Source organism: Symphalangus syndactylus, chromosome 8 (genome assembly GCF_028878055.3).
Source record: "Symphalangus syndactylus isolate Jambi chromosome 8, NHGRI_mSymSyn1-v2.1_pri, whole genome shotgun sequence".
In the NCBI taxonomy this organism is placed as follows: Eukaryota; Metazoa; Chordata; class Mammalia; order Primates; family Hylobatidae; genus Symphalangus; species Symphalangus syndactylus.
In genome coordinates this window covers 105,839,376-105,866,875 of record NC_072430.2, presented here as the reverse complement: position 1 = coordinate 105,866,875, position 27,500 = coordinate 105,839,376, and the positions used below count along the sequence as shown (strand labels likewise).

The window sequence follows — 27,500 nt, the reverse complement described above, 5'->3', positions numbered from 1 at the left end:
GGATAAGGAACTTAGGGTCTTTGCTCCTTTGTTAGTCTGAGGGTGGCAAGGACAGTTCTACTGCAGAGGCAGTGGCAGAGAGACTCAGTTGCCCCTGGAGGCTCTAGGAAGTTGCTGAGCAGGTAATGGCTCGATAGCTCTGGTGGTGGGCGGCTGGAGGCCCCGGCCTGGGGGAACTGCCCAGTGAGGAGATATGGGAACAGCCACCCACATTATAGTATGGCCACTTTTCCATAGGGCTGCTGCAGTATGCTTGGGGTCCCTAGCTGCCTCAGATTTTTCAGAACCTGGAGGTGTCACCAGTGAAGGCTGCAAGACAGCAAAAATGGCAGCCTGTCCCCCTCTCTGGGAGCATTGTCCCAGGGAGGTATGGACCTGTTGCTGGCCCAAAGGCACCTGTAGGAAGTGGCTGGAGACCCCGGTTGGGAGCTCCCACCTGGTGAGGAGGAACAGGATCAGGACCCACTTGAAAAAGCAGTCTGGCCACGTGTTGGTAGAGCAGCTGTGCTCTGCTGGGGGTCCACTTTCAGCCCCTGGTTGCCTCACACACTCTGAAGCCCAAAGGCTGGAATGGCTAAGTGGCCCAAATGGCAAAGGTAGTGGCCCGCCCCTTCCCTTCGGAGCTCCTTCTTAGGGAGGTGCAATGCCGCAACTAGTAGCTGGCTAGAATTTCAAGCCAGTGGGTCTTGTCTTGTGAGGTGCTGTGGAAGTGGAGCATGTGGGCCATTGCTGCTCAGTCCCCTGGATTCAGTCCCTTTCCTAGGGGTATGTACAGGAATATAACCTCCCACTTTGCAGGAGTTGCAGCTACTTTTGCTGGAAAGCTTGAGTATCTAAGGCTCCAGGGTCTCCACACATGCCTAAGTGGCTGCTCTGCTGAGACTCCACACAGCTCTGTCAGACTGAAGACTGAAGGCCCTGGTGGAGTGGTCCATAAGGAGATCTCCTGACCCAAGGGTTGCAAAGACACATGTGAGAAGCATGGTTTCCAGGGTCGCTCATTCACTCACCGCTTCCCTGGGTGGGGGAAGATCCCGTATTGCTCCTAGGCGGGCAGTTGTCCTGTCTTGCTTTTCTTCGTCCTTTGCAGGTCAAGTTGTTTACTTGATTAGTCCCAATCCGAGTACCTGGATGTTTCATCTGAAGGTGTTGTACTTCTTCTGTTCCTCTCCGTGAGGGCCACGCACATTAGCTAGCTGGCCATCTTGGCCACTCCCCTCTATTACTTTTCATCCTCTGACCCACATCTCTTCCTTTCCTCACCCTCTCCATCCCACACCCCTGGTGACCACTGTTTTGTTTCTCTGTATGTGTGAATTTCTTTATTTTTTATATTACACATATTCCACATATCGGATTTCATTATATCATGCAATATTTTTCTTTCTGTGTCTGGCTTATTTACATTAACATCATGTCCTCCAAACTCATCCATGTTGTGGAACATGGCAAGATCACATTCTCTTTCAGACCTGAATATTCCATTATATACCAGTTTCTTTATCCATTCATTCATCAGTGTGGTCCCATAGCTCTTTAAAATCATAGATACCATATCTAAGAAAAACTTTATAGCCCTACTATACAGCCAGGCATTCCCATAGAAGCACAGTACATATAAATCCATAGAAGTATTTCTCTAATACTGGGTCTGGTAGAACCTTGATAACTATGTTTTATGAACAAGGAAAGTGATAGCCAGAGGTATAAATTAATTTTCCAAAGGTAACATATTTGGTACAAAGCCAAAAGGCATCTCGGTCTCCTAGGTGTGTAGTTTTTTTCATTCATCCTGACTGCCTTGATGACAATGACCATGAGAGAGGGAAATCTCCATTCTTGGGTCTTTTTGTCCAGTGAAGTCCAGAGACAAAATGATACATTTACTATCATCATTGCCATTTTGTCATTTTTTCTACAAGTCTGTTTTAAAATAAAAGTAGAACTTTGTAAATAAAATTGAAGTTTTCTTAACCTCTAACCACTAATCCCACTCACCATTCTTCTCCCCAGAGGAAATCTCTATCATGAATTTAGTGAGGTTTGACTATACAAACACTCATGAGCAGTGACACATGTCTTGGCCAACTAATCAGGGGTCTGGAAGGAAAAACACTAGAAGGTGAGAGTCAGGGAAGCCTAGGGTAGATGGGACAAACAGGAGTAGGCACAAAGACTGAAGGCCTTTGTATCACATGGTAGTGTCCATCAGAGAACACCCATCAGGAGAGAAGCTGAACAGTCAAGTAGATGGAATTACAACAAGCTGATGGCAGTCATCCTCTGTCGTCAGATACCCCAACGTTGGCACCCTAGATGCACTAATAAAGTGGCAGCCATCGTGGCTAGTATAGTCTATGCAAGAGCTCAACAGCACACGCTCCCACTTACCAAGGCTGGTTTAGCTATTGACACTGTCCAATGTCCAATCTGCCAACAGTAGTATCTCTTGAGACCAGCTCATCACTTAATGTCAAGTTTACTACTTCGGAAACTTTACCCCTTGAAAGTGGCAATAATTCATTTTGACATAAATAAATACTCTGGGAATGAATTTCCCTTTCCTGCCTTCAGGGACTCAACCAGCACCACTATTTGAGGGCTTACAGAGTATGATCAGTAGCTCAGGATATCATACAATATTGCATCACAGCAAGAGGCCCACTTCATAGTAGAGAAAGTACAGGAGGGACCCATCATTATTGACTGGTTCTATCACTCCCAAAAGAGTGACGAAATGACCTTGTAAAGGCACAACGGAAGTGTTAGCTCAGCATCTGAGAACCAAGGAGCCCTCTTTAGCATCATTAACAGTGATGTATGTAGTAGGGTGGACATAGATTTAACAAATAAAAATATAGGAAACTCTGTTAAATTTGAATTTGAGGTAGACAAATTTTTAAGTATGTCCCATGCAATATTTGGAACATATACTTAATGGTTATTTATCTGAAATTAAAATTTAATTGGGCATCCTGTATTTTATCTGGCAACCTTACCACTTGGGGAATTTGTACTTCTTGTGCCACAATTCTTGGCTCTGTGGGTTCCCAAATTGGGAATATTTCCATCAGGGTTCACAAGAAGAGTTCCATTTAACTATAAACTATGACCACCACTGTGGTAATTATATTTCTTGGGCCAAGGCACCAGCAAGCAAGAAGAGGAGTTACCATCTTGTCAGGAGTAATTGACCTGATCATCTAGAAGAGGTAGGATTGCTGGTACAACATGTGGGAGTATGAAGGAATATGTGGGGCATGTAGGCACCACTTTGGTGCCTCCTTGGGAATTCCTTGTCCAATTTTGATGATAACTGGGCAAGACAGCTACCTCAGCTTGAGAAGGGCACAGTGACCCAGGGCTCAGACCCCTCAGGGAATGAGTCACGGTGACTGAGTTAGTCACCCAATCAGGAGAGGTGCTAGCAGAAGGTTAGCGGAATCTAGAATGGATAGTGGAGAGGAAGAAGATTGTGACTCAGTTGTGACTCTGAGCCCAGCTGCAGTGGTGGGAGACAGTTTTTCCCACTAACCTGGATTTCTCCTAGGAAGAGAGATCCACTGGAATCCTGGAGGATCTGCTTCCAGAACCCCTATGAAGAAAGTGAATTTCAGCAGCACAAGGGATGGGCTTTGTAAATGTCACGATTTGCCATCCAGGTCCTTCTTCGGGTTTGTAGGACTTACTCTCAAGCTGCTGGTATGCTGCCAGAAGAAGGCCCTCACCTTTCAGCCCTGTTTAGGAACTGTTTCAGCTGAATAAAACTGCTTTTCTCAAGGCCATGCCTTCTTACAGGAACAGCCAACATCCAATGACTGATCAATCCAGTAGTAAAATGCTCAATCTCATTGCCTCAAATTGAGAGAACTCTTAAGAGCCATCTCAGCTCCAGCACTCCCTGCAGAGTCTCCTGAGGCCATCACTGGGTCTACATTGCAGCTCAACTTCTCCTTCTGTCCAATCCTGTTTCTTTCTCCTCCCTTCCACAGATGTTGATCTCCATAGTGCTATCTAGTAAGTGTTTTATACATACATTTCCATCTCAGGGTCTGCCTCCCAAGTCAATGAAACTGTGAAAAGCAACAACAGAGGACAGAGGACAGAGGACAAAGAAATAGTAAGTGTTAAGAGAAAATAACTAAAAACTACAATTCAGCACTCATCTAAATGACCATTCATAAGGAAAAATATCAAGAATACATGTTAAAATGTAAGGAAAAGTATTAATCAGAAAAGGCATATTGTCTTCTAAAATTAGAAAGAGAGAAAAGGCCACTTAAAAACTCATTCTCATAGAATTCAGGAATGATCCTAGCAAAAAAGCATTTTAATGGGAAGAATGAAATAAAATGGTAGAAATAAATCCAAATGTGTGAATTATCACAATAAAGCTATAAATGAACTCAACTTTTTAGTTAAAATATTTTCAGATTTCATATGCTGTTTACCAGGGACACATCTAAAACCTAAGGGCACAGAAAGGATGAAATTGAAGAGAAAAAGTGAACTGGACAAATACTAGCCAAAAGAATGCTGGTGTATCCCTGTTGATTAAAGATTAATATTTGTTTTTAAAATGATAACAATTATTTGGAGAATAGAAGGTTACTATATAATTAAAACAAAAACAATTTACAATTTACGAAATACATACAACCGCTATGAACCATTAAGCAACTATTAACATATTAACAGTTTCAAAATACAGCTAAAAATAACAGAATTACAAAGTTGACAAGTTGACAATTAAAATGAGATAATTTAATCTGATTCTTTTTCAAATTAGTATTTGTGTTAACTAGAGCTAACAGGCAAAAAAAATTAGTAAGACATAAACATTTTAACATAATTAACAAACAGCATAGCAGATATACAATGAAAATTGCTTCCAACAAGTAGAGAAGATGCAATTAAAGTATATAGGTCGGCACCCATGGCGGATTACAAAAATGGACCACCTGCCAGGTCAAAAAGCTAGTCTCAATAAATATTTTAAGGTATTAAATATTAAAGAATTTTCTAACTACAATGTAATAAAATTAGAGAACCTTTTTAAAAAAACATGAGATATCATACATACACACCTACTAAGACATACTGTATATTTATTTAGGCCTTCTTTAATGTTCAACTATTTTTTATAATTTTCTCCTATATATAGGTTTTATCCATATTTTGTTAGGTTTCTTCTTATATACTTTATATGTTTGATGCAGTTTCTTTATGGATTGATTTTTTAAAATTATGAATTCCATTTCTTTAGGGCAATTCAGATTTTCTATTTCTTGTATCAATTTTGATAAGTTGCTTATTTCCAGGAACTTGTGCTCGATAACTTCACCTGAGTTATTGCATGAATTAATCATTAAAAGTTTGTAGGATCTGTAGTGTTATAACGTATGCTCTTCTATTTTCGATATTGATAACTTGTGTTATCTCTCTTTTTTTCTTGATTGGTCTTATTAGGATTATATCCGTTTTATTAATCTGTTCAGTGAAACAGCATTTGAGTTTGTCAGTCTTCACTGTTGTTTCTTGTTTTCTGTTGCATTGATTTCTACTTTTTATTATTTTCTTCCTTCTACCTCCTTTTTATTTACTCTTTTTCTAAGTTCTTAAGCTTGAAAAATCAATTTTAAACCGTTCTTTTTAAATAAGACAAATAAAAAGGCTATAAATTTCCTCAATCTAGGCACAACTTTGAATGAATCCCTCACATTTTTGTATCTTGTATTTTCATTATAGCTTTGACATATTTTCTAACTTACTTTGTAATTTTATTTGACCAGTTGATTATTTTGAAGTATATTGTTGACTTTCCAAATATTTGAGACTTTCTGGATATCTTACTGTTACTGATATCTAGTTTAATTTCTTTATGGTTAAAGAACATACTTCTCAAGATTTTAGTTTTTAAACAATTATCGAGACTTATTTGCAGTCTATCCTGCTGAATGTTGCATGTGCACTTGAAAGAACATGCATTCTGCTGTCTTTGTAGTGTTGTCTAAATATGTATTAGATCAAGGTAGTTGATAGGGTCCCCTTCAGATCTTTTATAGTCTTACTGATTTTTGTGTCTAGTTATTTCATAAATTACTGAAACAATGGTGTTAGAATTTCCAGTTATGATGGTGGATTTGTCTATTTCTCTCTTTAGTGCTCAGATTTTACTTAATACGTTTTGAAGCTCTTTTGTTTTTTCTCTTTTAATTTTTTGAAGCTTTTTTATTAGGCACATAGACATTGATGGTTATTGTATCTTGTGATGAATCTGTCTTTTTATTATAACAAAATATCTCTTTTTACCTCTGATAACACCTTTTGAAGTCCACTTTTCTTTTTTCTTTTTTTTTTTTTTTGACAGATTCTCACTCTGTCGCCCAGGCTGGAGCGCAGTGGCACAATCTCAGCTCACTGCAAGAGAGGCTTGAATCTGTCTCCCAGGTTCAAGCAATTCTTCTGCCTCAACCTTCTGAGTAGCTGGGATTATAGGCATGCGCCACCACTCCTGGCTAATTTTTGTACTTTTTTTTTTTAGTTGGGGGGGTTTCGCCGTATTGGCTAGGCTTGTCTCGAACTCCCGACCTCAAGCAATCTGCCCACCTCGGCCTCCCAAAGTGATAGGATTACAGGCATGAGCCACTGTGCCTGGCCCACTTTTTCTTTTTTTTAAATTTTAGTTTTTAAATTGATACATAATACATATACATATTTTGGGGGGTAATCATGATAATTAGTACATTCATATAATTTATGAAAATCAAATCAGTTTCATTGCAATACCTTAAATATTTGTTTTTTCTTTATGCTAGGAACATTCAAATTATTCTCTTCTAGCTATTTTGAAATATACAATAAGTTTCTGTAAACTATAGTCATCCTACCGATCTATCAAATAATGTCTTATTTCTTCTATTAAACTTTGTATTTGTACCCATTAATCAACCTCTCTTAATCCTCCTTGCCACTCTTCCATCTCTAGTAACCATCAGTGTGTCTTCAGGAAACCCACTTTTTTAGTTCCCACATGTAAGTAAGAATATGCAATATTTGTTTTTCTATGCTTGGCTTATTTCACTTAATGTACTAACCTCCAGTTCCATCCATGTTGCTGCAAATGACAGGATTTCATTCTTCTTATGACTGAAAAGTATTCCATTGGGTATATATGCCACATTTTCTTTTTTTTTGAATTTTACTTTAAGTTCCGGGATACATGTACAGAACGTACAGGTTTGTTACATAGGTACACGTGTGCCATGGTGCTTTGCTGCATCTATTAACCTGTCATCCATGTTCCCTCCCCTCACCGTCACCCCTCAACAGGCCCTGGTGTGTGTTGTTCTCCTCCCTGTGTCCATGTGTTCTCATTGTTCAACTCCCACTTACAAGTGAGAACATGCGGAGTTTGGTTTTCTCTTCCTGTGTTAGTTTGCTGAGGATGATGGCTTCCAGCTTCATCCATGTCCCTGCAAAGGACGTGATCTCATTCCTTTTTATGGCTGCATAGTATTCTATGGTGTATATGTACCACATTTAATTTATCCAGTCTATCATTGATGGGCATTTTGGTTGGTTTCATGTATTTGCTATTGTAAATAGTGCTGCAATAAATATATACATGTGCATGTGTCTTTATAATAGAATGATATATATTCCTTTGGGTATATACCCAGTAATGGGATTGCTGGGTCAAATCGTATTTCTGGTTCTAGATCTTTGAGGAATCGCTGCACTGTCTTCCACAATGGTTGAACTAATTTACATTCTCACCAACAGTGTAAAAGTGTTCCTATTTCTTCACAGCCTCACTAGCGTCTATTGTTTCTTGACTTTTTAATAATCGCCATTCTGACTGGCATGAGATCGTATCTCATTGTGGTTTTGATTTGCATTTCTCTAATCAGTGATACTGAGCTTTTTTTCATGTTTTTTGACCGCATAAATATCTTCTTTTGTTCATATCCTTTGCCCATTTTTTGATGGGGTTGTTTTTCTTGTAAATTTAAGTTCCTTGTAGATTCTGGATATTAGACCTTTGTCAGATGTATACCATATTTTCTTTATCTATTCATCCACTAATGGGCACTTACCTTGATTCCATATTTTGACTATTGTGAATAGTGCTGTAATAAACATGGGAGTGCAAATATCTCTTTGATATATTGATTACTTTGCGATATATGCCCAGTAGTAGAGTTGCTGGATCATATAGTAGTTCTATTTTTGATTTTTGAGAAACTTCCATGCAGCTTGCCATAGTGGCTGTACTAATTTACATTACCACCAACAGTGTATGAGGGTTGCCCTTTATCCACATCCTCTCTGGCACCTGCTATTGGCTGTCTTTTTTATAAAAGCCATTTTAACAGAGGTGAGATGATGTCTCATTGTGGTTTTGATGTGCATTTCTCTGATTAGTGATATTGAACATTTTTTCACATGCTGATTGACCATTTGTATGTCTTCTTTTGTTGCATGTTTATTCAGGTCATTTGCCCATTTTTAAATTTGATTATTTGTTCATCTGCTATTGAGATGTTTGAGCTCCTTATATATTCTGCTTATTAATCCTTCGTCAAATGAATAGTTTGCAAATATTGTATTCTGTGAGCTGTCTCTTCACTTCATTGTTTCCTTTGCTTTGCAGGTTTTTAGCTTTATGGAATCTTATTTGTCTAGTTTTGCTTTAGTTGCCTGTGCTTTTGAGATCTTGCACAAAGAATCTTTGCCTAGACCAATGTCTTGGGGTGTTTCCTTAATGTTTTCTTCTAGTAGTTTCATAGTTTTAGATCTTAGATTTTAGTCTTTATTTTGATTTGATTTTTGCATATGGTGAGAGACTAATATCTAATTTCATTATTCTGCATATAGTTATCCAGTTTTCCCAGCACCATTTACTAAAAAGATGTCATTTGTCCGTTGTGTGTTCCTGATACCTCTGTTGAAATGAGTTGACTATAAATGTGTGAGTTTGTACCTGGGTTGTCTATTCTGTTCCATTGGTCTGTTTGTTTTTATGACAACACCAAGCTGGTTTGGTTACCACAGTTTTGTAGTATTTTTTAAATCAGGTAGTGTAATGCCTCCCACTTTGTCCTTCTGTCTCAGGGTTGCTTTGGCTAGTTGGAATCTTTTGTGGTTCCATATAAATTTAAGGTTTTGTTCTTATTTCTGTGGAGAATGTCATTTTTATAGGAATTGCATTGAATCTATAAGTTGCTTTGGGTAGAATTGTCATTTTAAAAATATTCTTCCAAATCTCTGAGTAGACCAATAACAGGCTCTGAAATTGTGGCAATAATCAATAGCTTACCAACCAAAAAGAGTCCAGGACCTGATGGATTCACAGCCGAATTCTACCAGAGGTACAAGGAGGAACTGGTACCATTCCTTCTGAAACTATTCCAATCGATAGAAAAAGAGGGAATCCTCCTTAACACATTTTATGAAGCCAGCATTGTCCTGATACCAAAGCCTGGCAGAGACATAACCAAAAAAGAGAATTTCAGACCAATATCCTTGATGAACATTGATGCAAAAATCCTCAATAAAATACTGGCAAACCAAATCCAGCAGCACATCAAAAGCTTATACACCATGATCAAGTGGGCTTCATCCCTGGGATGCAAGGCTGGTTCAACATACGCAAATCAATAAATGTAATCCAGCATATAAACAGAACCAAAGACAAAAACCACATGATTATCTCAATAGATGCAGAAAAGGCCTTTGACAAAATTCAACAACGCTTCATGCTAAAAACTCTCAATAAATTAGGTATTGATGGGATGTATCTCAAAATAATAAGAGCTATCTATGACAAACCCACGGCCAATATCATACTGAATGGGCAAAAACTGGAAGCATTCCCTTTGAAAACTGGCACAAGACAGGGATGCCCTCTCTCACCACTCCTATTCAACATAGTGCTGGAAGTTCTGGTCAGAGCAATCAGGCAGGAGAAGGAAATAAAGGGTATTTAATTAGGAAAAGAGGAAGTCAAATTGTCCCTGTTTGCAGATGACATGATTGTATATCTAGAAAACCCCATTGTCTCAGCCCAAAATCTCCTTAAGCTGATTAGCAACTTCAGCAAAGTCTCAGGATGCAAAATCAATGTACAAAAATCACAAGCATTCTTGTACACCAATCACAGAGAGCCAAATCATGAGTGAACTCCCATTCACAATTGCTTCAAAGAGAATAAAATACCTAGGAATCCAACTTACAAGGGATGTGAAGGACCTCTTCAAGGAGAACTACAAACCACTGCTCAATGAAATAAAAGAGGATACAAACAAATGGAAGAACATTCCATGCTCATGGGTTGGAAGAATCAATATCGTGAAAATGGCCATACTGCCCAAGGTAATTTATAGATTCAATGCCATCCCCATCAAGCTACCGATGACTTTCTTCACAGAATTGGAAAAAACTACTTTAAAGTTCATATGGAACCAAAAAAGAGCCCGCATCGCCAAGTCAATCCTAAGCCAAAAGAACAAAGCTGGAGGCATCACGCTACCTGACTTCAAACTATACTACAAGGCTACAGTAACCAAAACAGCATGGTACTGGTACCACAACAGAGACATAGATCAATGGAACAGAACAGAGCCCTCAGAAATGATGCCGCATATCTACAACTATCTGATCTTTGACAAACCTGACAAAAACAAGAAATGGGGAGAGGATTCCCTATTTAATAAATGGTGCTGGGAAAACTGGCTAGCCATATGTAGAAAGCTGAAACTGGATCCCTTCCTTACACCTTGTACAAAAATTAAGTCAAGATGGATTAAAGACTTAAATGTTAGACCTAAAACCATTAAAATCCTACAAGAAAACCTAGGCAATACCATTCAGGACATAGGCGTGGGCAAGGACTTCATGTCTAAAACACCAAAAGCAATGGCAACAAAAGCCAAAATTGACAAATGGGATCTAATTAAACTAAAGAGCTTCTGCACAGCAAAAGAAACCACCATCAGAGTGAACAGGCAACCTACAGAATGGGAGAAAATTTTTGCAACCTACTCATCTGACAAAGGGCTAATATCCAGAATCTACAATGAACTCAAACAAATTTACAAGAAAAAAACAACCCCATCAAAAAGTGGGCAAAGGACATGAACAGACACTTCTCAAAAGAAGACATTTATGCAGCCAAAAAACACATGAAAAAATGCTTATCATCACTGGCCATCAGAGAAATGCAAATCAAAACCTCAGTGAGATACCATCTCACACCAGTTAGAATGGCCATCATTAAAAAGTCAGGAAACAACAGGTGCTGGAGAGGATGTGGAGAAATAGGAACACTTTTACACTGTTGGTGGGACTGTAAACTAGTTCAACCATTGTGGAAGTCAGTGTGGCGATTCCTCAGGGATCTAGAACTAGAAATACCATTTGACCCAGCCATCCCATTACTGGGTATATACCCAAAGGACTATAAATCATGCTGCTATAAAGACACATGCACACGTATGTTTATTGCAGTACTATTCACAATAGCAAAGAGTTGGAACCAACCCAAATGTCCAACAAGGATAGACTGGATTAAGCAAATGTGGCACATATACACCATGGAATACTATGCAGCCATAAAAAATGATGAGTTCATGTCCTTTGTAGGGACATGGATGAAACTGGAAAACATCATTCTCAGTAAACTATCACAAGGACAAAAAACCAAACACCGCATGCTCTCACTCATAGGTGGGAATTGAACAATGAGAACTCATGGACACAGGAAGGGGAACATCACACTCCGGGGACTGTTGTGGGGTTGGGGGAGGGGGGAGGGACAGCATTAGGAGATATACCTAATGCTAAATGACGAGTTAATGGGTGCAGCAAACCAAGATGGCACATGGATACATATGTAACAAACCTGCACATTGTACACATGTACCCTAAAACCTAAAGTATAATAAAAAAATTCTTCCAATCCATGAGCATGGAATATTTTTCTATTTTTTTGTGTCCTCTTCAATTTCTCTCATCCATGTTTTATAGTTTTCCTTGTATAGATCTTTCACTTCATTGACTAAATTGATTGAAGGTATTTTATATTTTTTGTAGCTATTGTAAATGGGATTACTTCCTTGATTTCTTTTTCAGATTTTTTGCTGTTGGCATAAATAAATGCTACTGATTTTTGTATGTTGATTTTATATCCTGCAACTTTACTGAATTTATCAGTTTTAACAGTTTTTTGGTGGAGTTTTTATGCTTTTCCACATATAAGATCATGTTTGCAAACAAGGCAAATTTGACTTCTTCCTTTCCAATTTGAATGCTCTTTATTTCTTTCTCTTACCTAATTGCTCTGGCCAGGACTTACAGTATTATGTTGAACAAAAGTCATAAATGACCATCTTGTCTTGTTTCAGATCTTAGAGGAAAGGCTTTCAATTTTTCTGCCATCAGTATGATGCTAGCTGTGGGTTTGTCATATACGCCTCTATTATTTTGAGGTATGTTCTTTCTGCCTAGTTTGTTGAGAATTTTTATCATAATAGGATGGTGGATTTTATTGAATGCTTCTATAGCATCTATTGAAATCATATGTTTTTTTTTCTTGGTTCTGTTAATGTCATGTATCACATTTATTGATTTGTATATGTTGAACCATACTTGTATCCCTAGGATGAATCCCATTTGATCATGATGATATTTTTAATGTGTTGTCGAATTCAATTTGCTAGTATTTTGTTGAGAACTATTTTATCTATGTTCATCAGTGATACTGGCCTGTAGTTTTTTTTTTTTCATTGTATTCTTGTCTGATTTTGGTATCAGGATATTGCTAGTCTCATAGAATGAGTTTGGAAGTATTCTCTGCTCTTCAATTTTTTTGAAGAATTTGAGTAGAATTATTACTAGTTCTTCCTGAAACGTTTGGAATTCAGCAGTGAAGCCATCAATTCCTGGACTTTCCTTTGTTGGGAGACTTATTACAGCTTCAATATTGTTACTTATTGTTGGTTATTGAGGTTTTCCATTTTTTCATGTTTCAATCTTGGTAGGTTGTATGTGTCCAAGAAATTATCCATTTCTAGGTTTTTCAATTTGTTGGTATACAGTTGTTCATAACAGTGTCTAATGATTCTTTGTATCTCTGTGGTCTCAATTGTTATGCCTTCACTTTCATTTCTAGTTTTATTTATTTAGGTCTTCTCTTTTTCTTAGTCTCACTAAAGCTTTGTTGATTTTGTTTATCTTTTCAAAAAGCCAACTTTTTGTTTTGTAGACTTTCTGTATTTCTAAAGTCTCGATTTCATTTATTTTTTCTCTGATCTTATTGTTTCTTTTCTTCTAATTTCAGGTTCTTGCTTTTCTAGATCCTTGTGCTGCAGCCCTGCTGCTTGGGAGGGTGGGGTGGCTTTTAGTGGCAGCAGCCATAGGTGTGTGGGTCTCAGGCAGCGACAGCCTGCAGCCACGGAATCTGCAGGCAGGGGAGTCTGTTCTTGGGGCACGTAAAAATGTGTGGTGGCTCTGCTGCTAAGAGCGGTGGGGTCACTGCCAGTGGCTCATGCTTTGGCCTTGGTAGCAGCAGCAAGCCACAGTGGTTGCTGTGGATGAGAAATGTCAATGGGGCTCTAGCGACGTGAAGATGTATGGGCTGTTGGGCCTCGGGGCAGTCTCGTAGTGGCTGGGCTCTCAAAATAGCACCTTGCCATAGCAGCTTAGGATGTCTGGGACCCAGTGTGAGCTCCCTCTATGGGGCAATACCATTGTACATTCTCCAGGCAGCTCCTCCTGTTAGTCTCAGGGCCTGTGAGGATCAAAGGGCTCTTCCTTGGCTAGGATTGCAGGAGTCCATGGTGGGAGTGGGGGTCTCTCACCCTTTCTACACATTGGGAAACCTTTCCACACATTGGGAAACCTTTCCAGGTCCCAGCCAATCCTGGCTGAGCTGGCTGCCTTGCTTCCCTGTCCTTCCTTGCTTTAGGTGTTTCCTATAACTTCTCTGTTGAATTCCAGTGTTCTGTCTTAGATGATCTAGTCAAAGCGTGATTATCTACTCACTATTTTGGTTCCTCTTTTTGAAGGAGGTGAATGTACTAGAAGCCTCTAGTCAGCCATCTTGAAGCTCTTGAGATTGGTCTTGGTTTTACAAATATACATATTTAATCAATCACTCTTTACCTTCTAACAATAGCATAAGAACCTTATAACAGTATATTCCCAATTCCTCCCTCAATTTTTTGTGTTATTGTCATAACATTTGCTTTTACATATGCTAAAAATTATAATATATGTCTCCTTTGGGGACTGAGTTATCTTTTTGCTTTAGACTCTGTTATCTTTTAGAGTAACTAAAAATAACAATGATGTCTTTATATTTATCTTCACATTAATCATTTTGGAGATACTAAGTTCTTTTCATATATATAATTTCTGGCTATAATCATATTTACTCTGGCTGAAGAACTTCTTTTATGCAGAATATTTATTCTGGTTAAAAGAAGTTCATTTCATGTAGTGTGGGTCTCCTAGGTTTCGTTTGTCCAAAAAGCACTTGATTTATCCTTCGTTTTTAAAGGATATTTTCTCTTATATAGAATTCTGTGTTGAGATATTTTTGTTTTGTTTTTGAAAGATGTCACTGCCATATTACCTGGTGTGCATAGTTTTAAACAAGAAGTCTGCTGCAATTCTTTTTTCCTTTTTATGTAATGTGTCTCTTGTTTCTGGCTGTCTTCAAGGTTTTATTCTCTTTATGTTTGGTTTTCTACAATTTAAATAATATATATCTAGGGGTGTGTGTGTGTGTGTGTGTGTGTGTTTGATGGGTGTGCATGCAGGATATTTATTCTGCTTAAGGTTCTCTAAACTTCTTGAATCTATGGTTTGGTGTCCTTCATTATTTTCTTAGAAAACTCTCAACCATTACTCCATCAAACATATATTTTTGCCTTGTTCTCTCCTTTGTCTTCTGGGATTCCAATTATATACCTCTTAGCCATTTGATATTGTCCCACAGTTATTGGGTGCTCTGTTCTGTGGTTTGATTTTTTGGTTTTTGTTTTTTGTTTTTACTTTTTTCCTCTGTTTTTTAGTTTGGGTAATTTCTACTGATACATCTTCAAGTTCACTGATTCTTCCCTTGCCTGTGTCAAGCCTACTCTTGAGCCCATCAAAGGCATTCTTCATCTCAGTTACTGTGTCTTCTATTTCTGTCATTTCATTTGTCACTTGGTATCTCCATTTTCTTCTAAAATTCACCTTCTGTTCATCCAGTCATCCACCATTTTCATTAGAGCCTTTAATATATTAATCTTAACTATTTTTAAAATGCCTGTTGGTAATTCCAACAGTTGCCACATATGTGAGATTTTTTTTTAATGTTTTATCTCTTAATAGTGGATTTCCTTTTCTTGCTTTCTTGCGTCTTATAACTTTTTCACTGAAAGCCAGACATCTATATAGAATACTACAGATTAAGGTAAAAGCATTCATAGCAGGAAATGGATATGCTTTTCTTTCCTCATGTGGGGAATTAAGTCAATTTAGTAAGGAGTTGAGCTGGGTTTGGGCTCTGTTATTGTTCTCTGTAGTGCACCACTGATTTTATATTCCTCTAGCATTATCTTGTGCGTAGAGTGGGGGCTAATTTGCTGGAGAGATTTTTTAAATGTTCCTGTTCTTCTCCAGCTTCTGGCTTTCTCTGTGCATCTCAACCTCAGAGAGCTTTTCTTTCTACACTCTCATCTCTTCCTCAGTACAGGACTGCTATTGTTTATTATTGGGTTTTAAAGCCTGGCACTGGAAGGCACAGATTCTCTTTTGTCCTGGTTGTGCCTCTGTCTTGGGCAAGCTCTGTCTTTCAGTGTCTAAGAAATGAGCAATATTTCTGCCTCTTTCTTATGATAGGAGACATGTAATGATCTGGAAACAGAATGGTTTCCTGCCTTTTCCTCAGGGATAGGTCTTCGTTTATGCACTGGGTACAAAAGGGTTTCCACTAACAACTTCAGGCTTTAGCTCCCTAGAGAAGGATGCAGGAGTGGTTTCCCATACTTCCTGTGGCAAGTGGGTGCTCTGCTTCTCTGTCTGCACTCTGATGGAGACTTTCCTTGGCATCCTACCTGGTCTCCAATATTTATGGTAACAACCAGTGGAAGTCTGTGGAGAAGGTCTGTGAGTCAGCACAAAATACTCTTGTGTTTGTGGCTACAAGGGTTTTCATGTTCTAACATTAGCCTACCCTCAGCCTTTAACAATTTGTTACAAAATTTATCTGAGTTTTTATTTTTTTTTTGAGTCTCACTGTCATCCAGGCTGGAGTACGATGGCATGATCTCGGCTCACTGCAACCTCCACCTCCTGGGTTCAAGCCATTGTCCAGCCTCAGCCTCCCGAGTGAGAAGCTGGAGTTATAGCCCCCCACCACACCTAGCTAATTTTTGTATTTTTATCAGAGATGGGGTTTCACCGTATTGGCCAGGCTGGTCTCAAACTCTGACCTCAGGTAATCTGCCTGCCTCAGCTTCCCAAAGTGCTGGGATTACAGTTTGAGCCACTGTGCCTGGCCTTGAATTCTTCTTAGTTGCACGTTTGGTAAGCCTATCTTCTTCCTGTACTGTGGTTGGGTGAGTCAGTGCATATATCCCATCTATCCTTGGAAGTGCTTGTACTTTCTTAGATTTCAAGTTAATTGGTTGCCCTGTAAAGACAGCTCTGATGGATTCAAAGGTGTTAGAATTTTGTAAATTGCCCAACATTTTATTGTTAGGGTGGGGGCTATGGTATTTTCAACTTTCCATATCTTAAGAATAAGTTTGGAAGTGCTAAATCGTTGTTTTCATATTTTCCAAGTGTTCATAGTTGTGGTCCTTGAGAGAGTAGGTCTAATACAAGCTATTCTTCCACTACTAGAAATGAAAACTCTGCCCGTCCTTCCTCCCGCCCTTCCTTTAACTTTTTGAGGTAAAATTCACATAACATAAAATTAACTACTGAAAGTGCAAAATTTAGTGGCATTTAATGTATTCACAATGTTTTGCAACCACCACTTCTAATTCCCAAATATTTTTATCACCCCAAAAGAAAACCCTCTACCCATTAATCAGTTGTTATCTATTCCCTCATCCCCCAAGCCATTGGAATTACCATTTTGCATGTATCTCTATGGATTTACCTATTCTGAATATTTCATGTTAAATAAATTATACAATATATGACCTTTTGTGTCTGACTTCTTTTACTTAGCATAGTGTTTTTGAGGTTCATCATGTTGTAGCAGGTATAAATACTTCATTCCTTTTTAAAATGTTTTTAACTTGACAAAATGATATACATTTATGGTGTACAACATGATGCTTTGAAACATATATACAGCTGGGTGTGATGGCTCACGCCTATAATTCCAGCACTTTGGGAGGCTGAGGCAGGCAGATCATGAGGTCAGGAGATCGAGACCATCCTGGCTAACACGGTGAAACTCCGTCTCTACTAAAAATACAAAAAATTAGCTGGGCGTGGTGGTTCATGCCTGTAGGCCCAGCTACTCAGGAGGCTGAGGCAGGAGAATTGCTTGAACCTGGGAGGCAGAGGTTGCAGTGAGCCAAGATCACGCCATTGCACTCCAGCCTGGGTGAAAGAGTGAGACTCCATCTCAAAAAAAAAAAAAAAAAAAGTATACAATGTGGAATGGCTAAATCAAGCTAAGTAACATATGCTATTACCTCACATATGATTTTTTTTGTAGTGAGAACACTTTACTCTCTTAGGAATTTTCTAGTATACAATACATTGCTATTAGTTATAATCCCCATGTTGTACAGTAGATCTCTCAAACTTATTTTTCCTGTCTTTCTGAAATTTTGTATACTTTGACCAACATCTCCCCAATTTCCCTACCCTCCAGCCCCTGGTAACAACCAACATTCTACTCTCTGCATCTATCTGTTCACCATTTATAGATTTCCACTTATAAATGAGATCATGCAATATTTGTTTTTCTATTCTTGGCTTATTTCACGTAACGTACTTTTCTCCAGGTTCCTCCATATTATTGCAAATGACAGAATTTCCTCCTTTTTTAAGGTTGAATAGTATTGGGTATATATACCATATTTTCTTTATTCGTTCACCCATTGGTGGACACTTTGATTCCATATCTTGGCTATTGTGAATAATGCTGAAATAAACATGGAGTGCATATTCCTTCAACATTTTATTTCCTTGGGGTATACACCCAGTAGTGGGATTGTTGGATCATATGGTAGCTCTACTTTTAGTTTTTTGAGGAACCTCTATGCTTTTTTTCATAATGGCTGTGCTAATTTATATTCCCACCAATAGTGTAGCAAGATTTCCTTGCACTACATCCTTGGCAACATTTGTTATCGTTAATCTTTTTAATAATAATAGCCATTCTAACTGGTGTGAGGTGATATCTCATCATGGTTTTAATTTGCATTTCCCTGATGATTAGTGTAGTTGAGCACCTTTTCATATACCTATTGGACATTTGTATGTCTTCTTTGAGAAATGTCTTTTTTTTTTTTTTTTGAGACAGAGTCTTGTTCTGTCTCCCAGGCTGGAATGTCATGGCATGATCTTGGCTCACTTGCTGCCTGGGTTCAAGCGATTCTCCTTCCTCAGCCTCCTGAGCAGCTGGGATTACAGCCACCCACCACAGGCTATTTCTTTTATAGTTTTAGTAGAGATGGGGTTTCACCATCTTGGCCAGGCTGGTCTTGAACTCCTGACTTTGTGATCCACCCACCTCGACCTCCCAAAGAGCTGGGATTATAGGCGTGAGAGACTGCACCCGGCTGAAAAATGTCTATTTTAAGTCCATTTTAAACTTGAGTTGTTTTCTTTTTATTAAGTTGTCTGAGTTCCTTATATATTTTGGATACTAACCCTTTATCAGACATAAAGATTTAATAATAATTTGTTTTCCATTTTGTAGATTGTCTCTGCTCTGTTGATTGTTTCCTTTGCTATACAGAAGCTTTTTAGTTTGATCTAACCCCATTTGTCTATTTTATTTCATTGCCTGTACTTTTGGGGTCATATCCAAAAAATTATTGCCCACACCAGTGTAGTTTTAGAGTTTCTGGTCTTGTGTTTAAGTCTTTAGTCCATTTTGAGTTAATTTTTGTATGTGGAGTAAGATAAGAGTCCAATTTCATTCTTCCACATGTGAATGCCCAGTTTTCCTATCACCATTTATTGAAGAGAGTGTCCTTTCCCCATTGTATGTTCTTGGTACCTTTGTTGAATATTAGTTGACTATAAATGCATGAATTTACTTCTGGGTGCTCTATTGTATTCCATTGTTTTTTGTGTCTGTTGTTATGCCAGTACCATGCTGTTTTGATTATTATGGCTTTGCAGTAGATATTGAAATCTGGTAGCCTCTAGTTTTCTTTTATTTGCTCAAGATTGCTTTAGCTATTTGGGGTCACTTATGGTTCCATATGAATTTTAGGTGCGTTTTTTTCTATTTCTGTGAAAAATGTCATTGGAATTTTGATAGCAATGCCGTGAATCTGTAGATTGCTTTGGGTAGTATGTACATTTAAGCAATATTAGTTCTTCGAGTTCATGAACACAGATATCTATCCATTTGAGTCTTCTTCAATTTTTTCATCAATGTTTTATAGTTTTTGGCATACAGATCCTTTACACTCTTGGTTAAATTAATTTCTAAACGTTTCTGTAGATATTGTAAATGGAATTGTTTTGTTGATTTTTTTTTGAGAGTTCCTTGTTAGTGTATAGGAATGCAACTAATTTTTGTGTGTTATTTTATTTCTTGCACCTTTACTGGATTTACTTATTAGTTCTAAGTTTTTTGTGACATTCTTAGGAATTTTTTAAAATATAAGATCATGTCTGAAAACCGACAATTTAACTTCTTCCTTTCCAATTTGGATTTGTTTATCATCCTCTTGCCTAATCACTCTCTAGCTAGAACTTCTAGAGAGAAGTGGAAAGAGTGGACATCCTTGTCTTGTTCCTGATCTTAGAGGAAAAGCTTTCAATTTCACTGTTGAGTATGTTAGCTGTCATGAAAGTGGGTTGAATTTTGTCAAATGCTTTTTCCGCATCTATTGAGATGATCATATGGTTTTGTCCTTAATTCTGTTAATGTGTATACATTTATTGACTTACATATGTTGAACCATCCTTGCATCCCAGAGATAAATCTCACTTATTCACCATGAATGATCCTTTTAATGTGTTGTTAAATTCGGTTTGCTAATATTTTGTTGAGGATTTTTACACCTGTATTATCAGGGATATCGACATAACTTTATCTTTTTGTAGTGTCTTTGTCTGGCTTAAGTATCAGAGTAGCACTGTCCTTGCAAACTGAGTTTGAAGGTGTTTTCTCCTTTTTAATTTTTTGGAAGCATTTGAGAAGAATTGGAAGTAGTTCATGTTTTGTAGAATTCAGCAGTGAAGCCATCAGGTCTTGGGCATTTCTTTCACAGGAGACTTTTTATTACTGTTTCAATATCCTTACTCATTATTGGTCTGTTCAGGTTTTCTGTTAGTTCATGACTCAGTTTTGATAGGTTGTATGTTTCTAGGAATATATCCATTTCTTCTAGGTTATCCAATTTATTGGCATCTAATTGTTCATAGTAGACTCAATCCTTTGTGGTTCTGTGATATCAGTTGTAATGTCTCCTCTTTCATTTCTGATTTTGAGTCTACTCTTTTTTTCTTAATGTAGTTAGAGGTTTGCCAGTTTGATTTTTTTTTTCTGTAAACCAATGCTTAGTTTCATTGATCTTTTCTACTTTTTTCTAGTCTCAATTTTATTTGTTTCTGCTCTGATCTTTATTATTTCTTCTACTAACTTTGAACTTAGTTTGTTCTTTTTCTATTAATAGTTGCTTTAGGTGTAACATTAGGTTGCTTGAGATTTTTCTTCTTTTTTGATGTAGACATTTATTGCTATAAAGTTTCCTCAAAGAACTGCTTTTGCTGCATCCTATAATTTCTGGTATGTTGTGTGTCTATTTTCATTTGTGTCAGGATATTTTTATAACTTCCCATTTTAGTTTCTTCTTTGACCCATTGATTGTTCAGGGACATGTTTAATTTCCACATATTGGTAAATTTTCCAAAAATTCTCTTGTAATTCATCTCTGGTTTCATAAAATTGTCATCAGAAAACATAGTTGATATTATTTCAATCTTATATATTAGTTAAGACTTGTTACGTGGCTTGACATATGATCTATCCTGGAGAATGTTCTGTGTGTGCTGGGAAAGAATGTATATGCTGCTGCTGTTGGGTGGAATGTTCTGTATATGCCTTACAGTTCCATTTGGTCTAAAGTGTAGTTCAAGCCTAATGTTTCCTTCTTAATTTTCTGTCTGAATTATCTGTCCAGTGTTGAAAGTGGGGTATTATTGAAGTCCTCTACTATTTTTTCTTTTTTTAAAGTTAGTCAAGTGAAGCAGTTGGGGTGGAGAAGAAACAAAGGAATCTGTAACCAGTTGTGATCAGTTAGTTGAAAGCACCATTGCATTCAGACCAGCCTGAAGTCCTCTACTATTATTGTATTGTAGTCTACCTCTTTCTTCAGATCTATTAATATTTGCTTTATATTTAACTATTCTAATTTTGGGTGCATATATATTTACAATTGTTATATTCTCTGATGAACTGACCCTTTTATAATTATATAATGACCTCCTTTGTCTCTTTCACAGTTTGTGACTTAAAGTCTGGTTTCTTTGACATAACGATAGTTACTCCGGCTCTTATTTCCATTTGCATGGAATATCTTTTTACATCCTTTCACTTTCAGTCTATGTGTGTTCTTAGAGGTGAAGTGGGTCTCAGGTAACATATAATTGGGTCTTGTGTTTTTAAATGATTCAATTCATTCTATGTGTTTTAATTGGAGAATTTAATCCATTTACATTCAAAGCAATTATTTGTAGGTAAGAACTTACTACTGCCATTTTGTTAATTGTTCTGTGGTTGTTTTGTAGATCCTTTATTTCTTTATTCCTGTCTCCTTTTATGATTGGATGATTTTTTTAATAATATTTGCTTCGAGTACTTACTTTTTATCCTTTTTTAATCAATGGATTTTGCTTTTCATAGTTACCATGAAGCTTACATAAGTTATAGTTTTAACATGCTATTTAAGCTGATAACTTAACTTAGTATTTTTTTAAAAAACACAGCTACAGTTTTTCCCCACTTGCCTCCATTTCCAGAGTTCTTTATCTGTTCATATGAGTTCAAAGTACTGTCTAGGGTCCTTTCCTTTCATCCTGAAAAACTCCCTTGGCAATTCTTTCAGGGCAGGTTTACACTAGGGCAAACTCCGTAAGTTTTTGTTAATTTTAGAGATTAACTTAATTTCTTCTTCATTTTTACTGGTTATAGGATTCTTGGTTGACAGATCTTTTTTTTTTTTCTTTGAGCTTCTTTGATGTATTGAATTATGACATTCATCAAATTTGGGAAGTGTTTGGCTGTAAATTCTTGAAATATTCTTCCTTTTTCTTTTCCTGTGACTCTCATAATGTGTGCGTTGGCACACTTGATGGTTGTCCCGTAGGTCATTTAAGCTCTGTTCACTTCATTCATTTTTCTTTCTGCCCCTCATTCTGGATAATTTCAAAAGTCCTAATATTCAAGTTCACAGATTCTCTCCTGTCTACTTTAATCTGCAGTTGAAGCCCTTGAATAAATCTTTCATTTCAGTTATTATACTTTCTAATGTAGAATTTATATATTTTTAAAAATTTTTATTCTTTATTGATAATCTCATTTTTTTGCATACATTGTTTGCTTAGCTTCCTTTTGTACTTTGTCAGCTCTTTAAGCATATTTAGGAAAGTTGTTTTAAAATCTTTGTCTTGTAAGTCCAAAGTCCTGGCTTCCACAGGAAAGATTTCTGTTTATGTTTTCCTGTGAATGGGCCATATTTTGTTTTTGTATGTCTTGTAATTTTTTGGTGAAAATTGGGCATTTCAAATATTATAGTGTGGTAACTCCGAAAATACCCCCTTCACCAGGGGTTGCTATTGCTGATTGTTGAGGGCTACAATTACCTATCTGTTTAATGACTTATCTAAACTATTTTTGCAAAGACTGTATTCTTTGTTTGTGGTGGGTCTGTGGTCTGATCCATTATCTAAGTGATCAGCCAGTGAACTGACAGAGCTTTCCACAAACACCAGAATTCATCCACCCTCTTTTTTTTATTAAGCAGCGCCCTGTTAGCTGCAAGTTTTGGATTATATTCTGGAGTTCTGAGATCATTGATCTGTCAGTCATTGACAGTTTATATTTATTTCAGTGGAGGGACTGATTTTTGGACATCCTATTCCATCATTTTCTGTGATGTCACTTACACCTTTTTTGATATATTTTTTCTTTGATATTAATCTTTTTATTTTCATATATCCTTTAAATTACTATTTTTGCTTCCTGGGGCTCAGGGAATAAGAGGTTCATAACATGCAAAGTAATATGTATTTTCTTTTAATGCTTGACGTTTCCTAGCTTGACAACCTGCTAATACATTTCATCCATGCATCTATATCCATAGAATAAATATCCATGATATTTTGTATGTCTTGTAATTTTTTGATATTTTGATATTAATGATATTTATTCTATCAATAAAGAATAAAATTTTAAAAAAATATATAAATTCTACATTAGAAAGTGTAATAACTGAAATGAAAGGTTTATTCAAGGGCTTCAACCAGTTGCACAGGTTAAATTGTAAATAAATTCTACTCCTTATATAAGAGAAAGCAAAAGGAGAACATTCAATCTCATTTTATCATTTATAACCGACAATAATACTAAGTTTAAAAACTATATTGATATTGAATTATTTTTTTCTATTCACTTTCTCTTCTCTGTTTTTATTTCAGGATCCATATTTTCCACCTCAAAAAACGAGCGAATATGTAATGGGCCCTTATTTTGTAGGTAAGATCTTATTTATATATAAATTATTGTAATTTTCAAAAACTTAATCAGTGAAATTGGGAATATGAATTCATATAAAATAATTATTATCAACACCTTCTTTCAAAAGGTAAATTATACTATGATGACTTTTGATTATTGGCATGAAAACCAGTGGAATTATAGTATCAGCAGAAAATCAAGGAAAGCAAAATACAGGTGGCCTTAAAATCTGGAAACCTAGATATTTTACCAGTTTTATGATATTAGTAAACCAATTATTACATTTATTTACCTGTGTTTCCAAACTTTTTGTCTGCACCATGAATCTTTCTAGCCAGAAGTTTTCTCTAATTCAAGAAGTTGTTCAGTGACCTTATGAAGACACATTTAATGTATCACCCAGCCTCATAATAAAAATATTTAACAACCAATATAGCATAAGCCTGGCAAACCAGATTACACAGTTCTGTTGGATGAGTTCTGGAGGCCCACTGCTGTGCCATGTTAGAGTTGACGGAAATGGAAGATTCCTAAGGGAATCAAGGTAGTCAGAACAATATATGTAAGGTGACACTTGAACATCTTGAGGTAGCAACTTTTTTTGTTTGTTTACTTTAAGTTCTGGGATACATGTGCAGAACATGCAGGTTTGTTACATAGGTATTCATTTGCCATGGTGGTTTGCTGCACCCATCAACCCGTCATTTACGTTTTAAGCCCTGCATGCATTAGGTATTTGTCCTAATTCTCTCTCACCTCTTGCCCCCCAACCCTTCTACAGGCCCCGGTGTGTGATGTTCCCCTCCTTGTGTCTATTTGTTCTCCTTGTTCAACTCCCACTTATGAGTGAGAACATGCAGTGTTTGGTTTTCTGTTCCTGTGTTAGTTTGCTGAGGATGATGGTTTCCAGCTTCATCCATGTCCCTGCAAAGGACAAGAACCCATTCTTTTTCATGGCTGCACAGTATTCCATGTTGTATATGTGCCACATTTTCTTTATCCAGTCTATCATTGATGGGCATTTGGGTTGGTTCCAAGTCTTTGCTATTACAAATAGTGCTGCAATAAACATGTCGTGTGCATGTGTTTTTGTAGTAGAATGATTTATAATCCTTTGGGTATATACCTGGTAATGGGATTGCTGGGTCAAATGCTATTTCTGGTGCTAGATCCTTGAGGAATTGCCACACTGTCTTCCACAAAGGTTGAACTAGTTTACACTCCCACCAACAATGTAAAAGCGTTCCTGTTTCTCCACAGCCTCACCAGCATCTGTTGTCTCCTGACTTTTTAATGATTGCCATTCTAACTAGCATGAGATGGTATCTCAATGTGGTTTTGACTTGCATTTCTCTAATGATCAGTGATGATGAGCTTTTTTTCATGTTTGTTGGCTGCATAAATGTCTTCTTTTGAGAAGTGTCTGTTGATATCCTTTGCCCACTTTTTGAAGGGGTCGTTTTTTTCTTGTAAATTTGTTTAAGTTCCTTTTAGATTCTGGATATTAGACCCTTGTCAGATGGATAGATTGCAAAAAAATTTCTCCCATTCTGTAGGTTGCCTGTTCACTCTGATGATAGTTTCTTTTGCTGTGCAGAAGCTCTTTAGTTTAATTAGATCCCATTTGTCAATTTTGGCTTTTGTTGCAATTGCTTTTGGTGTTTCAGTCATGAAGTCTTTGCCCATGCCTATGTCCTGAATGGTACTGTCTAGGTTTTCTTCTAGGGTTTTTATGGTTTTAGGTCTTACATTTAAGTCTTTAATCCATCTTGAGTTAATTTTTGTATAAGATGTAAGGAAGGGATCCAGTTTCTATTTTCTGCTGTGGCTAGCCAGCTTTCCCAGCACCATTTATTAAATAGGGAATCCTTTCCCCATTGCTTGTTTTTGTCGGGTTTGTCGAATATCAGATGGTTGTAGATGTGTAGTGTTATTTCTGAGGTCTCTATTCTGTTCCATTGGTCTATATATCTGTTTCGGTACCAGTACCATGCTGTTTTTGTTACTGTAGCCTTGTAGTATATTTGAAGTAGGTAGCATGATGCTTCTAGCTTTGTTCTTTTTGCTTAGGATTGTCTTGGCTATATGGGCTCTTTTTTGGTTCCATATTAAATTTAAAGCAGTTTTTTTTCAATTCTGCAAAGAAAGTCTATGATAGCTTGATGGGAATAGCATTGAATCTGTCAGTTGCTTTGGGCAGTATGGCCATTTTCACCATATTGATTCTTCCTATCCATGAGCATGGAATGTTTTTCCATTTGTTGTGTCCTCTCTTATTTCCTTGAGCAGTGGTTTGTAGTTCTCCTTGAAGAGGTCCTCACATCCCTTGTAAGCTGTATTCCTAAGTATTTTATTCTCTTTCTAGCAATTGTGAATGGGAGTTCCCTCATGATTTGGCTCTCTGCTTGTCTATTATTGGTGTATAGGAATGCCTGTGATTTTTGCACATTGATTTTGTATCCTGAGACATTGCTGAAGTTGCTTATCAGCTTAAGGAGTTTCTGGGCTGAGATGATGGGGTTTTCTAAATATACAGTCATGTCATCTGTAAACAGAAACAATTTGACTTCCTCTCTTCCTATTTGAATACCTTTATTTCTTTCTCTTGCCTGATTGCCCTGGCCAGAACTTCTAATACTATGTCAAATAGGAGTGGTGAGAGAGGGCATTCTTGTCTTGTGCCAGTTTTCAAAAGGAATGGTTCCAGCTTTTGCCCATTCAGTATGATATTGGCTATGGGTTTACCATAAATAGCTCTTATTATTTTAAGATATGGTCCATCAATACCTAGTTTATTGAGAGTTTTTAGTATGAAGGGATGTTGAATTTTATTGAAGGCCTTTTCTGCATCTGTTGAGATAATCATGTGGTTTTTGTCACTAGTTCTGTTTGAGGTAGCAACTTTTTACCAGTTAGTATAACAGTGTTTTACTATTCTTGCAATTGGGACTGTCACAACTGTGTAGTGACTGGATAACCATTTAGAGCAGACTGAAGTAATCTAGTTAAAATGAAGAGAAAATAGTAAGATAGCTGAAACACCACTTGCTATAGAAGGAAGATGATCAAGCAATCACATATCTTTGTAATATATAAGCATTCTTGAGTTATAGAGAGAACATTCCAATTAAGGACTTATGGGTAAAAGAATCAAAGGAAAGTGTGATTAAGAAGCATAGTTTTAGAATAAAGTTTCCAAATGGAAATTTTAGCTTAGCTTGAATAGTAGAATGCAGAGAAATAAAGGATTTTTAGCATGATTAGAATTTAATGCTTTAGCCATATTCATACATCTGTTTCATACAGTCATACCAGTTCTAAGAACATACATTGTGATGTAGAAAGCTATTTTAGAATGTAGAATGTCAGTCTCAGGAACTAATACTTTAAATGCTAGGAAAATTTTAAGGTATTTAATCCCCAGTGATTCTGGTGAGGGCTCAGAAAAGGAAGAGAGCTGTAGGAAAAGTCTGAAACTTCTTAGGGATTACATAAGTGGTTGTTATGAGAATGATGGTTGAAATACAGACCCAAAAGGCAATTCTGATGAGGTTTCAGG

General features: G+C 37.0%; 1 protein-coding gene across 12 annotated transcripts in view; it reads left to right on the top strand.

Moving 5' to 3' along the window:
* The window catches only part of C2CD6 (C2 calcium dependent domain containing 6), a 206,729-nt gene that overhangs the window by 121,700 nt on the left and 57,529 nt on the right, over positions 1-27,500 (top strand). For 10 of the 12 annotated variants that reach the window (XM_063644879.1, XM_055290200.1, XM_055290204.1 and 7 more), the window contains one exon: positions 23,902-23,959. The exons of the other annotated variants lie outside the window; for them this stretch is intronic. In XM_063644879.1, coding sequence (XP_063500949.1) covers positions 23,902-23,959 — 58 coding nt within the window. The remainder of the gene's footprint in view (positions 1-23,901; positions 23,960-27,500) is intronic. 12 annotated transcript variants of the gene reach the window in all.